Source organism: Crocodylus porosus, unplaced genomic scaffold (assembly GCF_001723895.1).
Source record: "Crocodylus porosus isolate Cpor-Errol unplaced genomic scaffold, CroPor_comp1, whole genome shotgun sequence".
NCBI lineage: Eukaryota > Metazoa > Chordata > Crocodylia > Crocodylidae > Crocodylus > Crocodylus porosus.
In genome coordinates this window covers 9,233,455-9,253,332 of record NW_017728925.1, presented here as the reverse complement: position 1 = coordinate 9,253,332, position 19,878 = coordinate 9,233,455, and the positions used below count along the sequence as shown (strand labels likewise).

General features: G+C 46.2%; 1 protein-coding gene across 1 annotated transcript in view; it reads right to left on the bottom strand.

Annotated features, from left to right (window-relative positions):
* The window catches only part of COL27A1 (collagen type XXVII alpha 1 chain), a 215,874-nt gene that overhangs the window by 133,420 nt on the left and 62,576 nt on the right, over positions 1 to 19,878 (bottom strand). Inside the window, exons 11-12 of the mRNA XM_019540657.1 lie at positions 19,553 to 19,597; positions 2,076 to 2,129 (exon numbers count right to left, since the gene is read on the bottom strand). Coding sequence (XP_019396202.1) covers positions 2,076 to 2,129; positions 19,553 to 19,597 — 99 coding nt within the window. The remainder of the gene's footprint in view (positions 1 to 2,075; positions 2,130 to 19,552; positions 19,598 to 19,878) is intronic.

Here is a 19,878-nt window from a genome sequence, read left to right as displayed (position 1 = left end):
GACGCACTCCAGAGAGAGGACGAGGCAATTCAGGTCCCAGCACCGTCTGCCTGCATCTTCACCACATATGCTACCTAGCAAACTCAGCATATCTGGGTGTCCCACAAACAGACCTTGCAGAATTTTTCTATGTCTGTGACTCCACTTGTGACCTCGTGAACCTCCCTTCAAGTAAGCTGAACAGGCTGTTTTCATTCTGCAGGCTTCGAAGCACATTAATATTTAAAAGCTGTTGATAAGATGAAAGCAGAGCGCTTCTTCTGGATGATTTAGTAGAGGGAACATTTGCTTCCTTTAGCATCTCTTGCAAGCACTAGGAACTGGCATTTGTCTGCCATTTGACACGTCTTCTGATTAGGCTTTAGACATCTTGGAAATTGAAAAACACACATTCTTGGCACAGAAAATCTCTGTGAGCATTATGATCTCCCTAATTCCTAAAGGACTGTGTGGTTCAAGGGATTGATAATGTGCTCTGTAAAGCCTTTTGCTTCTAGGCTCTGGTTCCAGCCTGACCCATGTCTAGAGCTGAGAGAAGAATGATGGAAAAAAAAAAACCCCAAATTTTTAAGAATAATCCTTTAAAACCTACAGGTCTGAACCAACGGTGTTCATGAAGTTCTTGTGTTCACTTCCCATGAAAGTCGGCGCTACCAAGCTTGACCAGCAGGGATTACTTTCTTGTGAAAAATGAATTAGTGCTGAACAGAAATTTCAAGATGTTGCTGAATCAGTTGCCTTGTTTGGATGACTTGACTTGCACAAGGCACAGAAGCAATGCTGTGCAAGTATTGATAAATGGCCCGGGCACCACTAACTACAAGAAGCAGCCAGGAGCTGTTCATATGCTAATCAGGAGGAATAAATAAAGAGTCGCAAACAATTTTGAACAATTCATACATTTCAGAACTTCTGAAGTCCATTAGGAAACAGTTTGTGAGCAGAAAAACTGTGGTGAACATATTATTGAGTCTGAATTATTTTGCTTGGTTCTAATAGAGATTAAATATTACTAACATCCAGCTGGAATATAACACATGCTGGAGAGTTTCCGTTCCCATGAGAAATGTCCACTTCTTGAAAGCCAGGGCAATTTGAAAATCTGCAGGACTCCAAAACCTGCATGGCCTCCAGAAATCTCTCACTCGCAATCTGAGACCAAGGCTGGGGCACGTCTACAAGGCAGTGTGAAGCTTGGTCAGCCACTTCCTATGCTGCATCTATTCCCTGGAGCTTTCTGGTTCCAGAGCTGGCATCCTGACACCGTCTTCGCTTGTATTAAAGTTTACTTTAGATGAGAAAGGATCTTACAGCTTCCTGAAAGTACTCTGGATGCATATTTTATAATGACTTGATGGGCTGTGAAGCCAGGTTGAGTGTTCCCGGGTGTGAAAAATGAGATGCAGCAAAGAGAACAGCCCCTTTCAGTTTTAGCCTTACTCGCTGAGAAGTGAGTGGAGCTGAATGTTAGCCAAGCCAGTTCTTCCTCGTCCAAGGGGAGTAGTGAAAAGGACAGACGTTGGCTATTCCCTAAAGCAGCATGGTTAACCAGTTGTCTCTTTATCTCCACCAATAGCTCTGCACAACTCCTCAGCTGTTCCCATAAGCAGTGACTGCTGAGAAAAACTGTCTTCAAAAGTCTGAAAAGGACAGAACTTAGGATGCTGTAAAAGCCAGACGGTGACCTGCCACGTTCGGCCCAGTTTCTGTGTGACACCTACATGACTCAGACTTTACAATGTTAGGAAAAAGAAGTCCTGGTGACTTTTTAGCAGGCCTTGGATGGAGCCCAGGGTGTACAAATTGATACAGAAGATATTTGAATGACCAGCATACAGAAAGATAAAGACCAAAACCGTTCCATGTCCATGCTTTGGATTCCTCACAGTCACACGCTCAGGCCAAGAAAGTATTCAGCAGAACTGGGGTGCAACAAAAGGAAAGGGCCGAGAGAAAAGTGGAATCCAGAGTTAGCGGAGAACTTCCCTTGCAGTTCAGTCGCCCAGCATTACAGAGTATATGCTGTAAAGTGAAATGGGAAAGAGGAGAAAAATGATGAAGATTTGGCAACTTACTGGATTCCCATCAATGCCTGGAGGTCCTCGTTCCCCAAAGTCACCAGGAAAACCCTGAGAGAAGGAGGCAAACACAAACCTTGGTTATTGCCACATATTGGGGGAAGAAAACAGACATCTTAGCGCTAGTCCCATTCTGCTCAGTGCAACATTTTGCAAGCTGGCAGGTGACAAAGCAGAACTGAATACACATAATCGCAGTGGTTACATGAACTTGCAAGTTATGATTAAAATAATTCCTATAACGCAAACACGCTAGCTTGAGGAAGAAGCTCTGCAGGGCCCTGCAGGACATCATGAGGTTGTGTCCTTACCGCACTGGCCAGTGCGAGTGCTGAAGTGAGAATGTATTTGTAATATCACTTGTACCCATTGGCCAGGAACCAGGTGTTAACCAATAGGATCTGGAAGAAGATGAAATCACTGTAGAAAAAAGGGAGTTTTCAGTGTTATCCAGGTCATGTAAAAATTGCAGATAACAGATGTCAGCAAGGAGGTAGCTGAGGACAAACTTAGCTAAGCACTGAGCAGCTGTGGTCAAAAACTTGCAGTGTCTGAACCTGGCTTGTCCTCAGCTATTCTTGCAAATAAAGCCATATCCAAAGCCATGATTAGCTGCACCCTTTGCTATCACTGGTTATAAGCAGTGGTCATAATTTCATATTCTGGACATGGCTTTTGAGGCTCCAGTTAGGATAGTGGAGGTCTCTGGAAAGGGGGAAATCAACATTTTGCCCATCGTGTAGATAAGCTGGCAGGTTTTGAAGAAGTGACACCATAGAAAAACAGTGTTGAATTCCTTACCTGAATATAATCAGAGGGAATGAAAAGAAGTTGTTCGTCAAGAAAGGACATGGACAAATTAGAGAAAGTCCAGTGGCGGACAAAAAAAATGGTTAGAGGGTAGACGAACTTGACTTATGAAGAGAGACTGAAGGAACTGGGCTTACTGAGGCTGGAGAAGAGAAGATTGAGAGGGGATTTAATAGCAGCCTTCAACTACCTGACGGGTGGTAACGAAGAGGATGGAGCTGGACTGTTCTCAGTGGTGGCACATAAAACAAGGAGCAGTGATCTCAAGTTGCAGCAAGGGAAGTTTAGGTTAGATATTAGGTAAAACTTTCTCACTAGGCAGGTAGTAAAGCACTGGAACAAGTTACTCACAGAGGTTGTGGAGTCTCCATCCCTAAAGGTTTTTAAGACTCAGGTAGTCAAAGCCTTGGCTGGGATAAGATAGTTGGGGATGGTCCTGCTTTGAGTAAGGGGTTGGACTAGATCACTGGATCTCAACCTTTTTGGCACCAGGACCCATTTGTAAACATTGATGGCCAGTAAATATTTTAAGTAGAAAACAGCGCCCTGGCCCTGCTGGTGCCCCTCACTCCCGATCCACTGCTCCCCACCCCCAGGCTCCAGCTCCCCAGTGTGTGGACAGGGGTTGGTAAGCCTGGGGCAGGAGGGTGTGCATGGGGTGGGGGGTGAGGCATGGAGGGGCCCCAAGCAGCCTGCAAGGGAAAACCCACAGTTTCCCATGTTTTTTCTCATTTAAAGGAGAATCCATTTTTAATGTTTGTTGATCCGTTTTTAAAGTTTGTTCATGAACCTTTCATATATTCTTGTGACCCACTTTTGGGTTGTGCCACGGGTTGAGAAACTAGATTAAACGACCTCTTGAGGGTCCTTCTGGCCCTAATTTTCTATGATTCTGCATTAAACCAGGAAGTTAGAGGCTTCCAATGATGTTAATACTGTTGAGGTCCCTGCAAGCTACTGTTGCAGTACTGCTGAAGTCCCTGCTGGCCACATCAAAGAAGAAATGTATGGTCCTTTCCCTAAATAACACGTCATTGAGTTGAGATGTCAAGTGATAAGTGAGGCTAGCAAACAGAAGTTGGGAGCTCCCTTATTGGCAATGCCACTAACAGAAACTACCTACTAGATCAATGGATAGCTCAGGAATAGAGTTAAACCAAAAACATGTCTTGGTAATATCAATGGTATATAGCCTGGTCAGAAGTGCTGTTCAGATGCATGCGTTTTTAGGAAGCTGGACAAGAAAAAGAAAAGGAGGATCGTTTGCCTTTAAATTCAGTGGGATCTGGATTTTCCTAACTGTTGTGACTGCGTGCTGCTTACAGCAGATGCGACTTCCAAAAGTCAGCTTTCTCTTTGGGCTAATGTAGGTGCCCCCTCACCCATGCAGATCAGTAGGGCTTTCACTGGGAAGAGCTGTACTGGAAAAGGCGTGCATGGCTGTTTACAGAAGGCAGGAAAGAATTTTACACCTTTCCCAGTGACGTTTGACTGCAGGAAAAGAATTTAACAGCTTGAGGCAGTGCCAATTAGAGCCAATTAGGGCTTGACTGACCTGCCTTGGCTCAGAGTGCATAGCAAAATCCTGACTCTGTCCTTTTTGAGATGGAAATTTAGCTTCTATGCACGTTCGACTTCAGAAGCTGGCCATGTGCAGCAATCGTACAGTTGGTATTCAAATCTGGAGACCCCCACACATTGCCTACCAAAGCCCCAGTGTCAAGCTATGAAGAAGACAAGGCAGCGAGGCTCTATATGGGCTGGTATTAGCCTCCAGCTGCCCATGTTCATCTCCTAGACAGGCAGGATTGTGTACCCTGCTGACTCCATTTGAGAGATTGCAATTGCTTCTCCTGCTCCTGGAGGAATTCCTTTGCTTTAGCTGTGCTTGTCTGGACACCTGCTCCTTCTCTCCTTTGGTCAGGTAGCAATGGGAGGCCATGAGATAACTACAATCAGAGATGAAATGCAGGAATCTGAAATGGTAACCAGCACAAAGGCTAGACACCAAGTAAGGCCTATTTCTAAGTTTTTGGTAGTGTCTAGTCATGGATTTCACCTTCTAAGCTCCCTCCCTGTAAGATAAATTGCAGAGAAGATTATTTGTGTTGGCTTTCAGCACCCTCAGTTCCTTAGCACTCAGCAGGTTCAGAGCCTAAATTCTCTTTCCTGCACTTGCTGTGAGAGCTAGTAGTATATTTGTTTCAACAGGGTAATTTCCCTGCTCAGGAGCAATTTGAGCTCTGCTATGCTGGGGGGAGAGGTAAGTCAATGATCCAAATTGAACCATGTACTGCACAGAGCTGTGCATCACCTCATTTTATGAAAGACACTAAATGGAAGAAGGGCTCATTCAAGATGCTCAGGAACCAGAACAAGACAGTCGAACAGTTTCCCTCTCTTACCTCCAGACTGACTCTTTGCCTCCATAAAAACCTAGCAGAATTTGATACAAGGTCAACTTTATGGTGGAAAAGCCTGAGCCCATCATCAGAGAAATGAAATCCACTTGTTCTTCTCCTTTCTTATTCTGTCCCCAGTCAGAAAACTACAGGAGCTACAACTGTACTATATCTTCAAGGAGAAGGTTGTTTTGTTTAAGATGACTGTGGTCTTATTCTGCCCAGCATGGGGATGCATAACGGGCATCAGAGGTGGTTGCAGCTTACTGATTCTGTGCTGACTCAAGTTGTGAGTGGTCTGTGGACTGATCTAAAATTACCCCGGGGGTGCAGCAGTCCCAAAGGACATTACACAGACCTCCCTCTGCCATGCTTTTTACAGCAGTAGTAGTAGAGGTAACCTGGTACTTGCTGTTCTATTAGGCAAGCACTCTGTGGATGATAACTAGAGCTAGAGCCCAACTGCTTTGCACTCTTCAGGCAAGAGCCTAGTGGAGACTCTGAGCAGCTGACTGTATGGTCACATCCAGTCTTCCTAAAAAAAAGTTGCATGTGCCAGTGCTATAGTGATGAGAACCATACACACGCACGTGCACGCACACACACGGATTCAAGTAAGTAACTGCAAAACTGCCTTAATCCACCTATCTGGCTCCAAAAGATGAAGCCTGATCTGAAGTTAGGGTGCAGTGGGTGATATTACTGTGCTCTGCAAGGCCAGAGGAGAGCGTCTGGAGATGGGGAAGGGGGAGAGGGAGACTCCATTCTGGTTGAGTGAAGGGGAATCGTGTACATGCCTCAAAGAGAAGCAGATTGGGAAGGGAAGAGCTTTGCAGAAAGCGAGTCAGGCTCCGAATGCCGGGTCAGCTCATCTGATCTGACACAAGCTACAAAAAGAATAAAAAATAGGCTCATGTACAATACTTGGGAGCCAGAACGTGATGGTGTAACAGTCCTTTCCAAGCAGCTTCTATTTTGTTTTCTCTTTCTCTCACCCCACAGGCTTTTGGTAGCTTAATTGCTGGCATGCAGTGTAGCTGCACCCGACCAGCTCCTCTCAGCGCTACAGACACAGGCTTCTTTGGAAAGTCAAGTCTAGAGAAAGCAAAATACAGTGGCCAACAGCAACATACCATTTGGAAAGCCATCAGCAAGACTGACACGAGATGTTCACAGTGGACAGAACAAGAAGAAATGGTGAGCAAAACCCTGAAATTGAGGTGTTATTTGAGATTTCATGTTCTTTCCTAAAAGTTTTCAACCAGAGACCAGTACAGTTAGGTGACTAGAAGGTTATTCACACCCACAGTGAAATCCAGGCTCTCTTTAAAGCCGTGGGAGGTTTGCCATTGTCTTCACTGGAGCCGTGCTTTCATTTCTTCTGTACCAATCACCCATAGCAAGCTGAGCCACATTAGCAAAAGGATGCAAACTGATTGTTCTCTTGGTTGGGTTCAGGTTGCACACTTTAAGGGCATCAGTGCAAAAGGGAAAGTTGTGAACCTTTCCAACTGGGCACTGCCTCTCCCAAGCCTGTGCACAGGCCAAGACACTGTGGTGACCAACTGCTGGAAGCAGCTTTCTAACATCAGCCAGCAAAGGTATAAAAATGGGCTGTCTTCAAAAAAAAAGTTAGGAAAAAGTGTAGACTCTCCTACATACTGAAGCAATAAGGGTAGTATGGCGATGTATACGGAAAACTCAGAGCTCAGTCAAAAAAGCGCTGCCTTGGAATAGTCTTTTGTTTATGGTCAAGAAGACTATCCAAGGAAAATATGAATGTTCACAGAAAGGACATTATGCTGCATGCTCCCCTATCATAGCTCATAATACTTAAATAGCACTGCCCCTTCACCAGGAAAGCACCATAGCACAGGTTCTCCGAGTAACCTGGGTTTACTCTCAAACTGCCTCAGAAAGAGGAAGATCAGGTTATATCTGGGGACTCAGGAGTCCTAGATTCGTTTCCCTGCTCTGCTCCTGACATTTGACAGGACTTCGGGCAAGTTGCTAAGGGATGTCCTACTGAGGAAACTTCTGCTAGTAATGCAGGGTTCCCTAACCAGCACCTCTGGGACACGACCTTCTGATGTTTCTTTGATGCCACAAACAATTTTGCTTTCTAATGATGGATGTTTCATTACTATGAGATTACCCATGGGGCATTACATGCTCAGCATTGCTGCCCATGAACCCATGAATGTTGGAGACCACTATATATACTATATCAATACAGCTATATCCTCAGAAGTCCTCATATGAATACTCTTATTCCAAAATAAAACTGGCTTTTTTTCAGTTTAGCTTGAACCACTTTCAAAGTGACATAAACTATCCTGGAAAGAAGCATTATTATACCACAATAAGGCTGCCTACATGGTCAGTTATATTGGCATAATTATCCTCTTTCCTCCTTCTGCTTTACAATCCAGTGACTAGAGGAGCCACATCAAGCTCCATCTCTGCGTTGTTTTTGGCTTGCAGTATAATTATAGCAGTCGACACCTTAGTGGATGCTGTTGTAACTTTTTCATATAAACAAGCTCTTAGTTTCTCTGTGCCTCAAATCTCTGTCCAGTATTGCCCAGCCTCTCTGTCCAGTATTGCCCAACCTCTAAGGGGAGGAGGATAAATGCTTCAAAGATTGTGAACCACTTGGGCAGTGAGGGACTAATAATAATAACTGTACCAAGTTCTTTTCAGCAGTAGATCTCAAAATGCTCCAAGGAGGTCAGTACAATTATCCTTGTTTTATGGGTGGGGAAACTGAGGCGCAAAGAAATCCTCTGTCTGTTGACAGGACCTAGCAGGCTGTGGCAGAGCTGGGAACAGACCCCACATCTCGTGGGCTCTTGTGCAATGCTCTCTCCGGTATGCCACAATACCGCCTCACACAAAACAAAGTACGTCAGCGTGTAAGCGTCTGAGCGGAGAGCCCAGACACTGGTAGCCCTGTTATTATTCAACTTGAAGGGAGAAAGCCAGAATGCCAATAAACATCCTGATCCCAGAACAGGGCCATCAGCACTAACTGGTAGACTAGCCAAGCTAGGGGGCCACTGGACGAGTGCTCTCTGCTCACTGACATCACTTCTCTCTTCTCCCAAACTACGCAGCTTCATGTTACTTCAGAGGACTGCCACGCTGCAGTCTCGGCTGCCTCAGTAACTGCGCTATTCCAACACTGACGGCCCAGGTACTTAACATTTCTTAAAGCACTAACCAGGAGTGACTGGATACACTGCAGTGAATTATGATCACTCCTGTATTTTGAAAGTTGATTATTTTTTTATTTCTTTTGGATTGAGGAAGTGTATAAGATCTCACATACATCTGCGGTTTGTGCCTGCAGAGATGATCTCTTCCTGCTTGCTCCTGCACACCGGCCATATCCCATAGCTTTGGAAATGCCACAAATTCAGCGCTACCCAGAATGGGTTTGGACTGAAGCGGAGGGATTAGAGGGGGATGTTACCTCCTCTTCTTCCCCAGACTCCTCCTATTATATGCCTCCTTCTAGTGTCCATAAACTCTATCACATCCACTCAGTTCTGCTCTATGCCCCAAGGGGGTGTACACAAGTTGCTTTTTTTGCCATTTAAAGTGCTTTATTGCCCGGACTTAACAGAAGTGCATGGCTTTACAGCACTTAAACATGGGTACAGCATTTTAAATTAACCTTTGTTAAAGTTGAAGTGCTGCATTTTACACTTTAAATAACTTCTGTACACTGGTCAAATTTCTGGCCAGTGGAGAAACCCCAGGAGGCTGCAAAGTGCCCCTGACTTCTAGCCTGGGAAGTGCAGGGAGGCTAAGAGCTCCCCCCACCAACACTGCACTTGTGTCCTGTTTAAGAGCACTGTAACTTCACAGTGCTATAAAAAGTGCTCTAAATTACACTGCTGTAAAACGTGCATGGAGCACTTCCGTGCACACTCCAAGAGTCCTATAGGCCAAATTGGAGGCGTGCAATTCTTTCCTAACTTTGGTGATTTTAAGGCATAAAGGGTGAAGGCCAATTACATAAGATTTGTGAAGCAGATTAATCAGCTCACACAGTTAAAATTCGCTGACCCCTCCCCTTCTCCCCAGGAGAACAGAGAAAGGCCCCGTTCTTGTAGTCGTTCAAACCTCCACCGTTCCAACTCGTGAGTGCCGCATGGAGACTGCAGCTGTTTCTCTCTGAAGCACAGCCCCTGGAAAGCATGCTCAAGAACTGGGATCAAGCAGACAACCATCACCGTGAAATGCGCAGATATACGCCCTGCCCGCGACACGATCCAGAGCCAGGGACTGGGAGGAGACAACAGAGAGTAGTGGAGCAGAGAGGGAAACTTCTGACTAACAAGTTTTTCTGGCCAAGTGCCAATGGGGCTCCTCTGCAGACTGCTGAAGTCAGCATGACAAAACTTTTGGCTCTAGTTTCCAGCTAAGAAATACAAAAACCTCAAAAACAAGAAAAAAAGCCCCAACCCTGAATGGATTTCACATTGTCTGAGAGAGAGCAGGGGGAGCGGGGAGTGGGGAGAAGCTCCCTGAGAGCAGTGGGATTTCGAAGGACAGCATGCGAGCAGGAGCAGATAAAGCCACTATGCCTAGATATCTCAGGTCCTCACTTGGCCCCATCAGTGCAGACCTGGGCACCCTCCAGGCAGTCCTGCGCATATGCTCGCAACATCCTGCTGATGCAGGGAAGTGACATTTACAGATGGGAAATAGGGCACAGAGGCTAAGTGACTCAGGCCAAGTCTCGCAGGGGATTTGGGGCAGGGCTGGTAATGGGACCCATGTCTGCCATCTCCTAGGACAGTGTCTTAAGCTCTGACGAACACTTCCCTCTGAAAGGCATCCTCTGATGCACCAGACTCACCTGACAGCCAGGCTCAGATAGACAGATGGACATGCATGCACTATTGCCCCCTCTCCATTTATATGACGGTGCTCAACACGAGACACTCCCTCTCCTTTTACTCTGAAAGGAACAAATGGCACCCTGGTCCCTTTGCCACCATTATTGGAAGTGCCCTGCAGAGGCACACGAGAACGTGTGACCTGGTCCTGGGGATCAACAATCCTTGGGGAAACGAAAAGGGGAAAAATAAGAGGTGAGACCACTAGATCTGACACACCTCAAAGACTGTTTCAGAGGTGTGTGTGTGTACACACAACATCTGATTCTGTTTAAAACTCTTTCCCTGCTGGAGTAAGGGAGGCAATCTGGCAGCTGCTGCTCTGAGGAGTCCTGGCAGGTCTTGAGGCCGCTAGAATCCTTCTCCAAAAATAGGATTTTATTTTCCTGTTGGCTCAAGGTAAAGCTGCTCCAACCGCCTGGCCCTCCTGTCTTGTTGTGAAAGGCGAGGTCTGCCAGTTGGCTTATACCAGGTGAGATACTGCCCAGCAAGTCTCCTCAAGGGATGCAGCTTGCAAGTCAAATAATTTAAGAAAAAAGAAGGGGATAGGGGAAGAGAGGAGGCGCTCAAAAAAAGAAAGTGTGGGAGAATAAAATAAACAAATGGCGCTTATTCTGGCAGCCTGGGTTTCTGGCAGCATCTGAATAAAGCAGACACGAGGCTCTTTTCAGGTGGGCATGGGGGCAGGCAGGCATGGCTCAGTGTCCAGAGGTGTAAGAGTTAAGTCACTCCGCAAGGAACGAAGCTGCAGACAGACCCCTGGCTTTCCCGTCACGTTCATCCATGCTCTTGACTACAGACATCGAGCCTTTCCAGGCACAATAAAAGCCTTCACCTGCTTCTCCTTCCAGAGCCAGAATCTAAGCAATTTCCTCTTGCCCCAAATGATGGGGGAGGCTGTCCCTCTGCCTTTAGGCTTTGCCACAGTTCTGCACTGTTGCTTCTCAGGGAAGAGATATGGGCACCTTGCCCTTCCTCTGCCATGTGGAAGCAGATACATGATCTTACTCTTCCATGTTTTACACTCCCTCCTATAAATGATTCATGCTATCTGCTTATGTACCTAGACACATGCCCACCTCTGAGAAACCTGGGAGCTTAGGCAAACAGGCAGCACCGCCTGATCCAAACTCCACTGAATCCAGATGGAAGGACTCCCTTTGACTGAAATGGGGTTTGGATCAGGCCATCTGATTGCCTGGGTCACTAACAGCTTAAGGAAATTCACTTGGAAATGACACGGCCTCTTTGCAGTTCTTGCTTTGCTGGCACCCCAACCAAGAGCTTAGATATGGGCCAGAGGGACACTACAGAGACCCCAATCATCTTAAGTCCCTCTGCGACTTTTCTGCCAATGCTTGTAATTATGAACCGAGGCACCCGAACCATGCAGTTTCTTATTTCAGGAACGCTGGGCGTGTCTATACGTGCCCCTTCGGCGCTGTTCCTTCGTGCAGTATGGAAATGCAGTAGCAACTGTTACTGCACCGTGCCACAGTGCTCGGGTAATTTTTAGCTGCTACACCGCCGCAGCAACACGCTATAGCAAGGGAGTGTGTTGCTACAGCAACTTAGTAGTGACATCAGTTTGTGCCCACCGATGCTACAGCGCCATAATGTGTTGCTATGGAGACAGCATCTCATGTAGATGCGCCTGCTGTTGAGTAGCTTAGACCCAAATGTAATGCTTGTAAAAAAAAAATGTTATTTTAAAATGTAAGGTTTCTCCCCCACCCCAGCTGGAAACCACTGAACTGCAGACAGGTTGAGTTCCAGGCTGGTTTCTCAACCAGCATTTCCCTACAGGGAGGATGGATGGTCTGCAAGACACTGGGCTGGGTCTCATGGGACCAGGATTCCTGGATGACTCCAGGCAAGTCACTTAATCCCCCTTCACAATCAGAGCCTCATTCCCCTGCTCGTTAAAAAAGCAGCCTAGCAGACTTTCCTACCTCACAGGATTGTTCGGAAGATACAACCCTAATTACTTGGGGCATTCTCATACAGGAGTGATAGCAACAAGTACCGGAGCTGGCTGGATGTTGGAAACCCCAACACATAATCTTCAAAACCAGAAGGTGAAGGTACATGGCAGCCTGGCAAATCAGTGCCTGGCAGAAGTGAAGATGACCAGCCCAATTTCTTTGTCCACTTTGAGGCAAAGGAGAAAGTAAAGAAACTCGTTAACTGTCACAATACGTTCAGCTTGACCAGACTAGTGCTACCACCAATAAGAGAGGACTTAGAGAGACTTACTGTATTTGGCCAGATGGCATAATGCAGTTAAAGGATTAACACCCTCTACTTGTGAACAAAGCATCTGCCTACACTGCACAGTGCAGTGCTAAGCAAGCTTCATGTGAGCTAGCACAGAGCACATTTAGCTAGACAAAACAGCTCCTGACAGGGCAGCAGCACATGTGGCCATCTCTTTGCATAGCTGCAGAGGCCTCCTACTCCCCTGAAGTGGCCCAGTTTGGCTTGGCTTGCAAGATCCATCTTGAGTTTGTGCTGCCCCATTGTGCTAGATGCTGTACAAACACTTACTCCAAACAAAATGTTTGAAAAACAAACCGTTCTCCATAGCTTGCCAAGACAAGCAGCTCAGGTCTAAGATCCTGTCCTCCCAAATACCTACACCAGCAGAGGAAACAGGATACCCCTGGTTTTATCACAGCTTACAGTATTAAACTGTGGATTAGCATCAGTGTGTTGTCTTTGCTGCTGTTTCCAGTATTGCTCGTTCTACCGAGATGGCTCAAGCCTTTTGCCACAAAGGGCTAGTACAAGTAAATTCTTAAGTAAGTTTTATGTTCAGTTGTAAAACATATTGTCCTCTCCCACTACCCACATCACTTAGACAAACCACACCTGCAGTCCTACAAAGTTACTTGTACAGACCTCTGATCCTGGGAAGAGCCCCATCAACTTCAACTGCTCACTTTTCTTAGAGGAGGGGTCCTTGCACACAGCCCATAGCCAGTGTCTGAACTCCTTCCCAGGTGATGGAGCAATGCTAAAAAACACAGTGGTAGTTGAGAGTTTGGGCCAAAAGCCAACCCTTTGGGATGAATGCTGAATCCTGAACTTGTGGCTTGGGAGGTGAAGGGAGGAGGTGAAGCTGGTGGCATGAGAACTGTTTTTCTAGAATACACCTTTTATCATTTGGGATCTCAAACTGTTTCAATTTAGGGAAAGTTTCCATTCTTGGAACTATTCATTCTGAGAGCCGAGCTGCTGGGTCAGCGTAATAAAACACTGTGCGGCCAGATGGAAAATGGCCGAAGTGAAGCCTGCAAGCATTTGGGATCTTTTTCCATCATGTGGTTGTTGTTGATAATAAGATTAACAATACTAATATTCATAATTAAAACCTACTTATTTCTAACGTAGGGAAATATATTTTAGAAAAAAAATTCTCTCAAGTGCAGCACTGCATAGGCCCAAAGCTGAAACCCTCACTGGCCATGACATTCACACACGGAGTGCTCAGGGTCTCAGCGCAATGTCATAATGGGCAATGGCAAAAATCCCATTGATTGCGGTGCGACCAGCAGCAGCAGGCAAGATGGACGATGAAAGGGCCACACGGTCAGATTTGTTGCCCTTGACAGGAGCATTTGTTGGGCTTGCAAATCAGACATCTTGAACTGCAGAGTCCATATCCAAGATTTCCCAAAGCCTGGGATTGCATGGATCAGGAGGGTTTGGTTTGACTCATTCTGAAAACAGGAAAGAGCCAAGGAGTTTGGATTCCAGCTGCACCTAAGCTTATAAGCACTCAGATCTGGGGTGGGGGCTGGAGGAGAAGCGAAGCTCGTTCAAGCCCCAGTCTGCTCTGACAGGAATGAGGCTTATTTTTGCAGTGACTTGCTCTTATGCCAGCCCCTCCAGACACACGGCAAAAAAACCCATCCCACCACTGTTTGTACGAACAGCAGAGACTGTGTAACTTGGCACGACCACGTATGCTTATGTTTGCCACTAAGTTATCTCAGCTTTGTAGCACGAGGCGGAGGAAAGCTAAAAAGCTAACTCTTTCTAATAAAAAGATGCCCAATATCAAACTCAGCGGTGTCTTCTCAGGTAGGGAACTGGACCAGCTATTACATTCTGGGGAGGGAGCACTGGATGCTTGGACTTATTGTTGGCAAACCACTTCCTCTGGAATTAAGGAGGTAGAGAAGAAAACAAGTGTCCCTTTGGGTTTACTGTAAATGCAATGCAGGTATTATGTTTACGAGTATTGACTCCAAACTGATATGAAACCCCTTGGTAAGACAGGCGTTGTCACATTATGAGGTGGGAGGCCAGCAAACAGGTCTAAAAACTGTAATCAGCACATGGCATATGGATGCTCAAGTCTGCACCTGGCTCTAAAAGCTGCTGCTTTGCAGTCCTCATCCCTAGACTAGTTCTCTACCTACTGGACCATGTAGTTTCTTTTTAGTTTGTGCAGACAGGTTCCCACCAGTACTCGCTGTCATGGTAAACAGTGTGAATTACCAGGCCCCACAGCTTTGGTTTGATCCCTCATTCTCGGCATGGTAGTTATATAATCCAAGCCATCTGTCCAATTACCCACTGGAAGCAGCACTTTGGTCAACACGCTGGAACTTGTCAAAGGGTTTTCCAAGCACAATTGCTACAACTGCACTGTTAGGAAGAGTCTGCCTGGCTGGCGCACTGGCTCACAGGAACTCTCCCTCCCAACATGCAGTCTAACCCGGGCAGGACAAAGCTGATCATTCAAGTGCAAAGGCACAGAAGAGAGGAAACCACAGGAATGGTACTATCAGAGCACAGCAAGGCAGGTAGAAAGTCCAGACCTCTGCTTACAGTACTAGCTACTTGTTTGCTTCACTGTCACCTTGACCTCCCCACTCCAGCAGTTGTTCTCACCTCCTTCCAAGGGTGTTTTTTATCACAGGTTTGGATAGCACCTCACAAAATCGGTTCCGTAGCACTAGAAGAAACATGCAATGATAGCGCAGGTAGGGAGAAAAACTGGCAAAAAAATGCAATGGATAACTTCCATATCAGCAGGCTGAGATTCCTCCTTCTCCTAAGTAACCTGGCTGCGTAAGAACAAAGAGTTAAGCAAAATGACATGTTAGTGCCAATAGCAGGCTGTTTGCCAGTGAAGGACAACAGAAGACTATGTGCAACGCAGGAATGTGAGTCAGTAAAGACCTCCTAAGGGACAGAGGTGCACCAGTCAGAACAGCATTTTTTAAAAGAATGGAAGATCATTATTTTGCCTAGCTGTACATGAAAACAAAACCCCAGCTCCAGGAACTCATTGCATGGCCTCCTCAGGATAATGCAGGCTAGGACTACTGCAGAATTTGGAGCTGATAAGTGCATGTGAAGTGCTTTTTACTCCAAAACCCACATGCATCCACACAGCAAATGACAAGCATTTGATTTAATCCATTACCACTTAAACCACTGTTGAAATTATTTAAAGTCATCTGAAACTAAATAATTCCAAGCCTCCACAAACCTATTTCTTTATCATTAAATGGGCCTCAGCTCATGCCTTAGAAGTTGTTCAAACTTCTTTGCAGGAGCTTTTCATTTTCGCTCATCTTGCCTTGCTTTTTGTGCAGATCCAGTGCTTTACTTCTAGAATTAATGTAAATCATTTGTCTAAAGGTGTGAATGAAAAGAATTATGTATGGATCCCCCTTCTGTTGTTTCCAGGTCTTTCCCTAACATACAAGACTCTTCTGCTCTCCTTCCTGATTAACAGATTTGCCTGTTCATTTGCAATTCATTTCTGAGCCCTGTACATCCCATGACTCAGTTTTCACCTTGCAGAACCTCTTACACCACCTCATTCAAGGCAACAGGTAATGGCACGGGCAGAAGCCAGTACTGCAGTCTTTGCAGACCCTTATCTAAGGCACTTTCACAAATCAGACTGATACGCTTTTGCAAATGTGCTCTCTGCAATTCTGCGTTCTCTGTGTGTGGTTTACAGTGCTCACTGCAGGTTTGAAGATGCATTTAGTGAATTCCTATACTTTAGACAAGAGTTTCACAGATCACAGCTCAAATCCTTCTTTCCCCTAAGCAGTGGCATCTCTCTCCTAGAAATTAGGCCCATAGGCACTATTTTCTGTTTCCTACTAACAGAGAACCTGGCATTGTTGTGTTAATTCCTTTCTACGTTCAGGAGCCTTTGGGTGACTTCCAAAGATGAGACATGCATTCATCTCTGTTCACAGGGGCAGAGAGACTCCTCTGAGCTCAGCCACCTGGGGAAGGTAAGGTGGAGGGCCATATACCCTTCCACAGACGTATGTTCCTCCCGCCATCTGTCTCATGCCCTGAAGAAAGAAGAAGTGTTGTCCTTTTAATGAGGCATGAGCATTGGCTTGCCTCTCTGGCACACACAAAGAATCAAACTTTTAGCTCTCTTGTTCCTCCCGTCTCCTGATCTCCTCTGCATACCTGGACCATTATGCATTCCACCCTCGCACCAGTGAGGTTACCATTTCACATCCTTCTCTCACTTGCAAGCACTGTGTTGCCAGCTGCCCAGCGGGGGACCATAAAACCTCAGTGCTCCCAGCCATCACATTGCTAAGCATGAAGATTTAAAACCAGCCATGCTGGTCCCAAGGGTCCAGCCTGCCCTCGAAAGAGACAGCGGTCCTGTAGCTATCATGCACTTGTGTTAGTCCGGTCTCCCTGAACATCATATTTTAACAATAATTCTCCCTACAGTTTGCCCCCAAACCTCTCTCTTCAGAGCTTCTTAGTGCCACACAGTTTAAATGCTCCCACTGCAACGTTTATGATGCGCTGTAGAGAGAGAGTGGGGGGGGTCAGCTGAATGGCTGCTCTGGGGACATGCTCACCATGTTTCTTACAGCCCTGCTGGGCTTAACTCCACTGGAATGGTTTCAAAAGCTGACTCACATCCAGTTCGTCTGTTTTAATCTTTACACTCTTACATCATTCCAGGAGGCCCACAGTACAACACACAAAATACCCACGCTTAATCTCTCCAGGTCGAATACCAAGCAAAGCTAGGTACAAACACACATCTGGCGCAAACTCCTTTCCTCCTTAACCACTTAGGATGGCAGCTGGTGCAGGCTGCAAAAAGAGTTCTGTCTTGCAAGGACAAACCCACGCGCGAGCAGCCGTAGCAGCGTACTAGCAGCAAACCTAGCAGCACAGGAGTGTGGCAGGCAAAATTGTACCAGGCACCCTGATGGCGCACATCTCCCAAGGGGCAGCATGTCCCTAAAGATAAGGTACTGGAGTGGGAGTTGGGTAGGCTGGGTTTTCTCTTCTGCTTTATCAGGGATTTGCTGAGTCAGCTTGGGCAAGCTGCTTACCCTCCCCACCTCTCGATACCATGACAATATACTCACCAGCGGGGCTTTGAATTTACATCAGCGCATTCGCAATTTGTGATAAATCCCTTGTGCTGCGTGGTGGAGACAATGCTGGCATTTTCCCAAGGAATCTAAGGGAATTAGGTGCTCGGTGAAACCCCACGTGTATACCTAAGTTTCCTTTGAACTTTTCAGCTCAACTGCCCGTGTTTTTGCAAGTGAGAATTCCATTGATCTCAGGGGAGCAGGCTGTTTGTAACACTGACCGCTGGACAAAGCCTTCCAAGTGGAAGATTGGGGGGGAAAAAAAAAGGTTAAACAGCTGGAATGTGTTGAGCATACAGCATGCTGTATGTGGAAACACATCAGAGCCCAGAAACCCTCAGCATTTCCCTGTACCTAACGACAGTTGCCTTGTTTATTTTATTCTGGTCAATAAGTCATAGCATTTCGACTGATCCTTTGCAGTTATTCGCTGTAGAGGTTCCTGATGTGACTAGCAGTCTGCAGAAGTATAAGGCAATCTGGCAATTTCTCCCCCTATCCTTTTCCCTCTTCTCCCAAAGAGAAGAATAGTTAACAAGGATGAATGTGGGATTGTCAGGATGTTTGCATGGCTTTCATTGTGAGAATGACACAAAGTGGTAGGCTTGGGACTCCTAGAAAGCACATGTTCGCATGCAAGGATGAGCAAGCGGGTGCGGAGGATTTTTCTGCAAGTGGGTGAAGGGGCATTTTACAAGGAAGCACAAGAGCATAATGACGAGAACAGGGAGACAGGGCAGAAATGTGCATTACGGGACAGACCGGACGCAAAAAAGGTACTAAAATACAAGAGAACAAGAATGAGCCAGCCCAGGAGCTGTTGGAGAGCTAGTGACACCACGTCTGCCAGTGGATGTAATGGTCCTGGCAAGACAAGCACATAGGAGATTGCTCACATAGGAGAGAATAGGCACAGTAATGGTGTAAGAGTGATGAACAACTAATACAGGAGAAGGGAGCACACCCAGGATGCCAGGAGTACAGCTCTCCAGCCTGTGCAGCTGTCTTGTATGTGCAGGGAAGATTCACCCCATCAAACTCACCCAGTCCAGTTTAGGAGACTGGAACTAAAATTCCTTCCAAACAATTGTAGTAGGGTCACATTCACTGCTGAACACAGTCCCACAAGCCTTGCCCTTCTCTCCTCCCTGCTCTGTGTCTCTGCTCTGCTCGCTGCTCTCCTTCTGCTTCACCACTGCATGATTTGACTGATGGTGGCACGGCAGCCTCCGCCTTTGCTGCTCCTGCCCTCCTGAAGAGCCGTTTTGCAGCCCCCTGCTTCATCAACTCCTCTTTATAGTTTGAAGCCTTGTGTCACTCTCTCACCTGGATCTCAAACTTCCCTTCCCTGCTGAGCATTTTTATCTGATTCAGCCTCCTCCTGTCTAATGAATGCTAAATATGTCATAAAGCTCATTAGTGGTACAGCTACAAATATTGATCACAAAGCACTCTTGTATCTATTTACATGCTCTGAACAAGGAATGCTGCTGCACGCATGATACCTGGTGAGTATAGTCATGGGAAAGAGCGAAAATTGCTCCTGATCTGGGACGGCAATGGCACTCATGAGTAGGCAGAAGGGAGTGGGGCTAGGTAGGTAGGAAATACTATGACATTGGAGAAGAACAGTCAGGAGGAGGTTGCAACAACAGGATGTGTTACAAAAACCTGAATGCTTAAGAGTAACCTACAGAAGATAAGAGTTCGGTGAGTGTGAGGCTTGTCTGACAATAACAGAGGCGTGTAAGAGAGAGAATGGGGAACAGACCATGAAAGAAGGGGAAGAAAAAGTTAAAATCCCCAGTTTGCTTAAGGAAAGGTATCAGGATTTTTTTGATCCCTCCAGTTAGCTCCTACTAGAAGTTATGGGAAAGACTCAGTCAGCATCAAATATTTTGTTTCCAGTTTCATTCAACAAAGACTGCATAATAGACAAGGAAAAACTTTACCGGCCTACCCATCTTGCCCCTCTTCCCAGGAACTCCAGGGATCCCCTGCAAGGAAAACACACAGAAAAAAAAAAGTCTGGTTGGGGAAAAAAAAATCAAAACAAAACTAAGAGGAATAAAAACAACCCAATAGCTGCAGCATTGTTCAGAAACCCAAATGTCAGCTATTTGCAGTCAGCAGTAAGAGCAAGGGAGTGTAGGAAGACAATTAACCTTAACCCACTGACTGTAACCTTCCCATAGTGCATGCACAAGCACCATCCACACCCAGGGGCAGAAGGCTGAAAGTGCTCTGCAGCAGCAGTAATTAAGCTACTGGGCGGGAA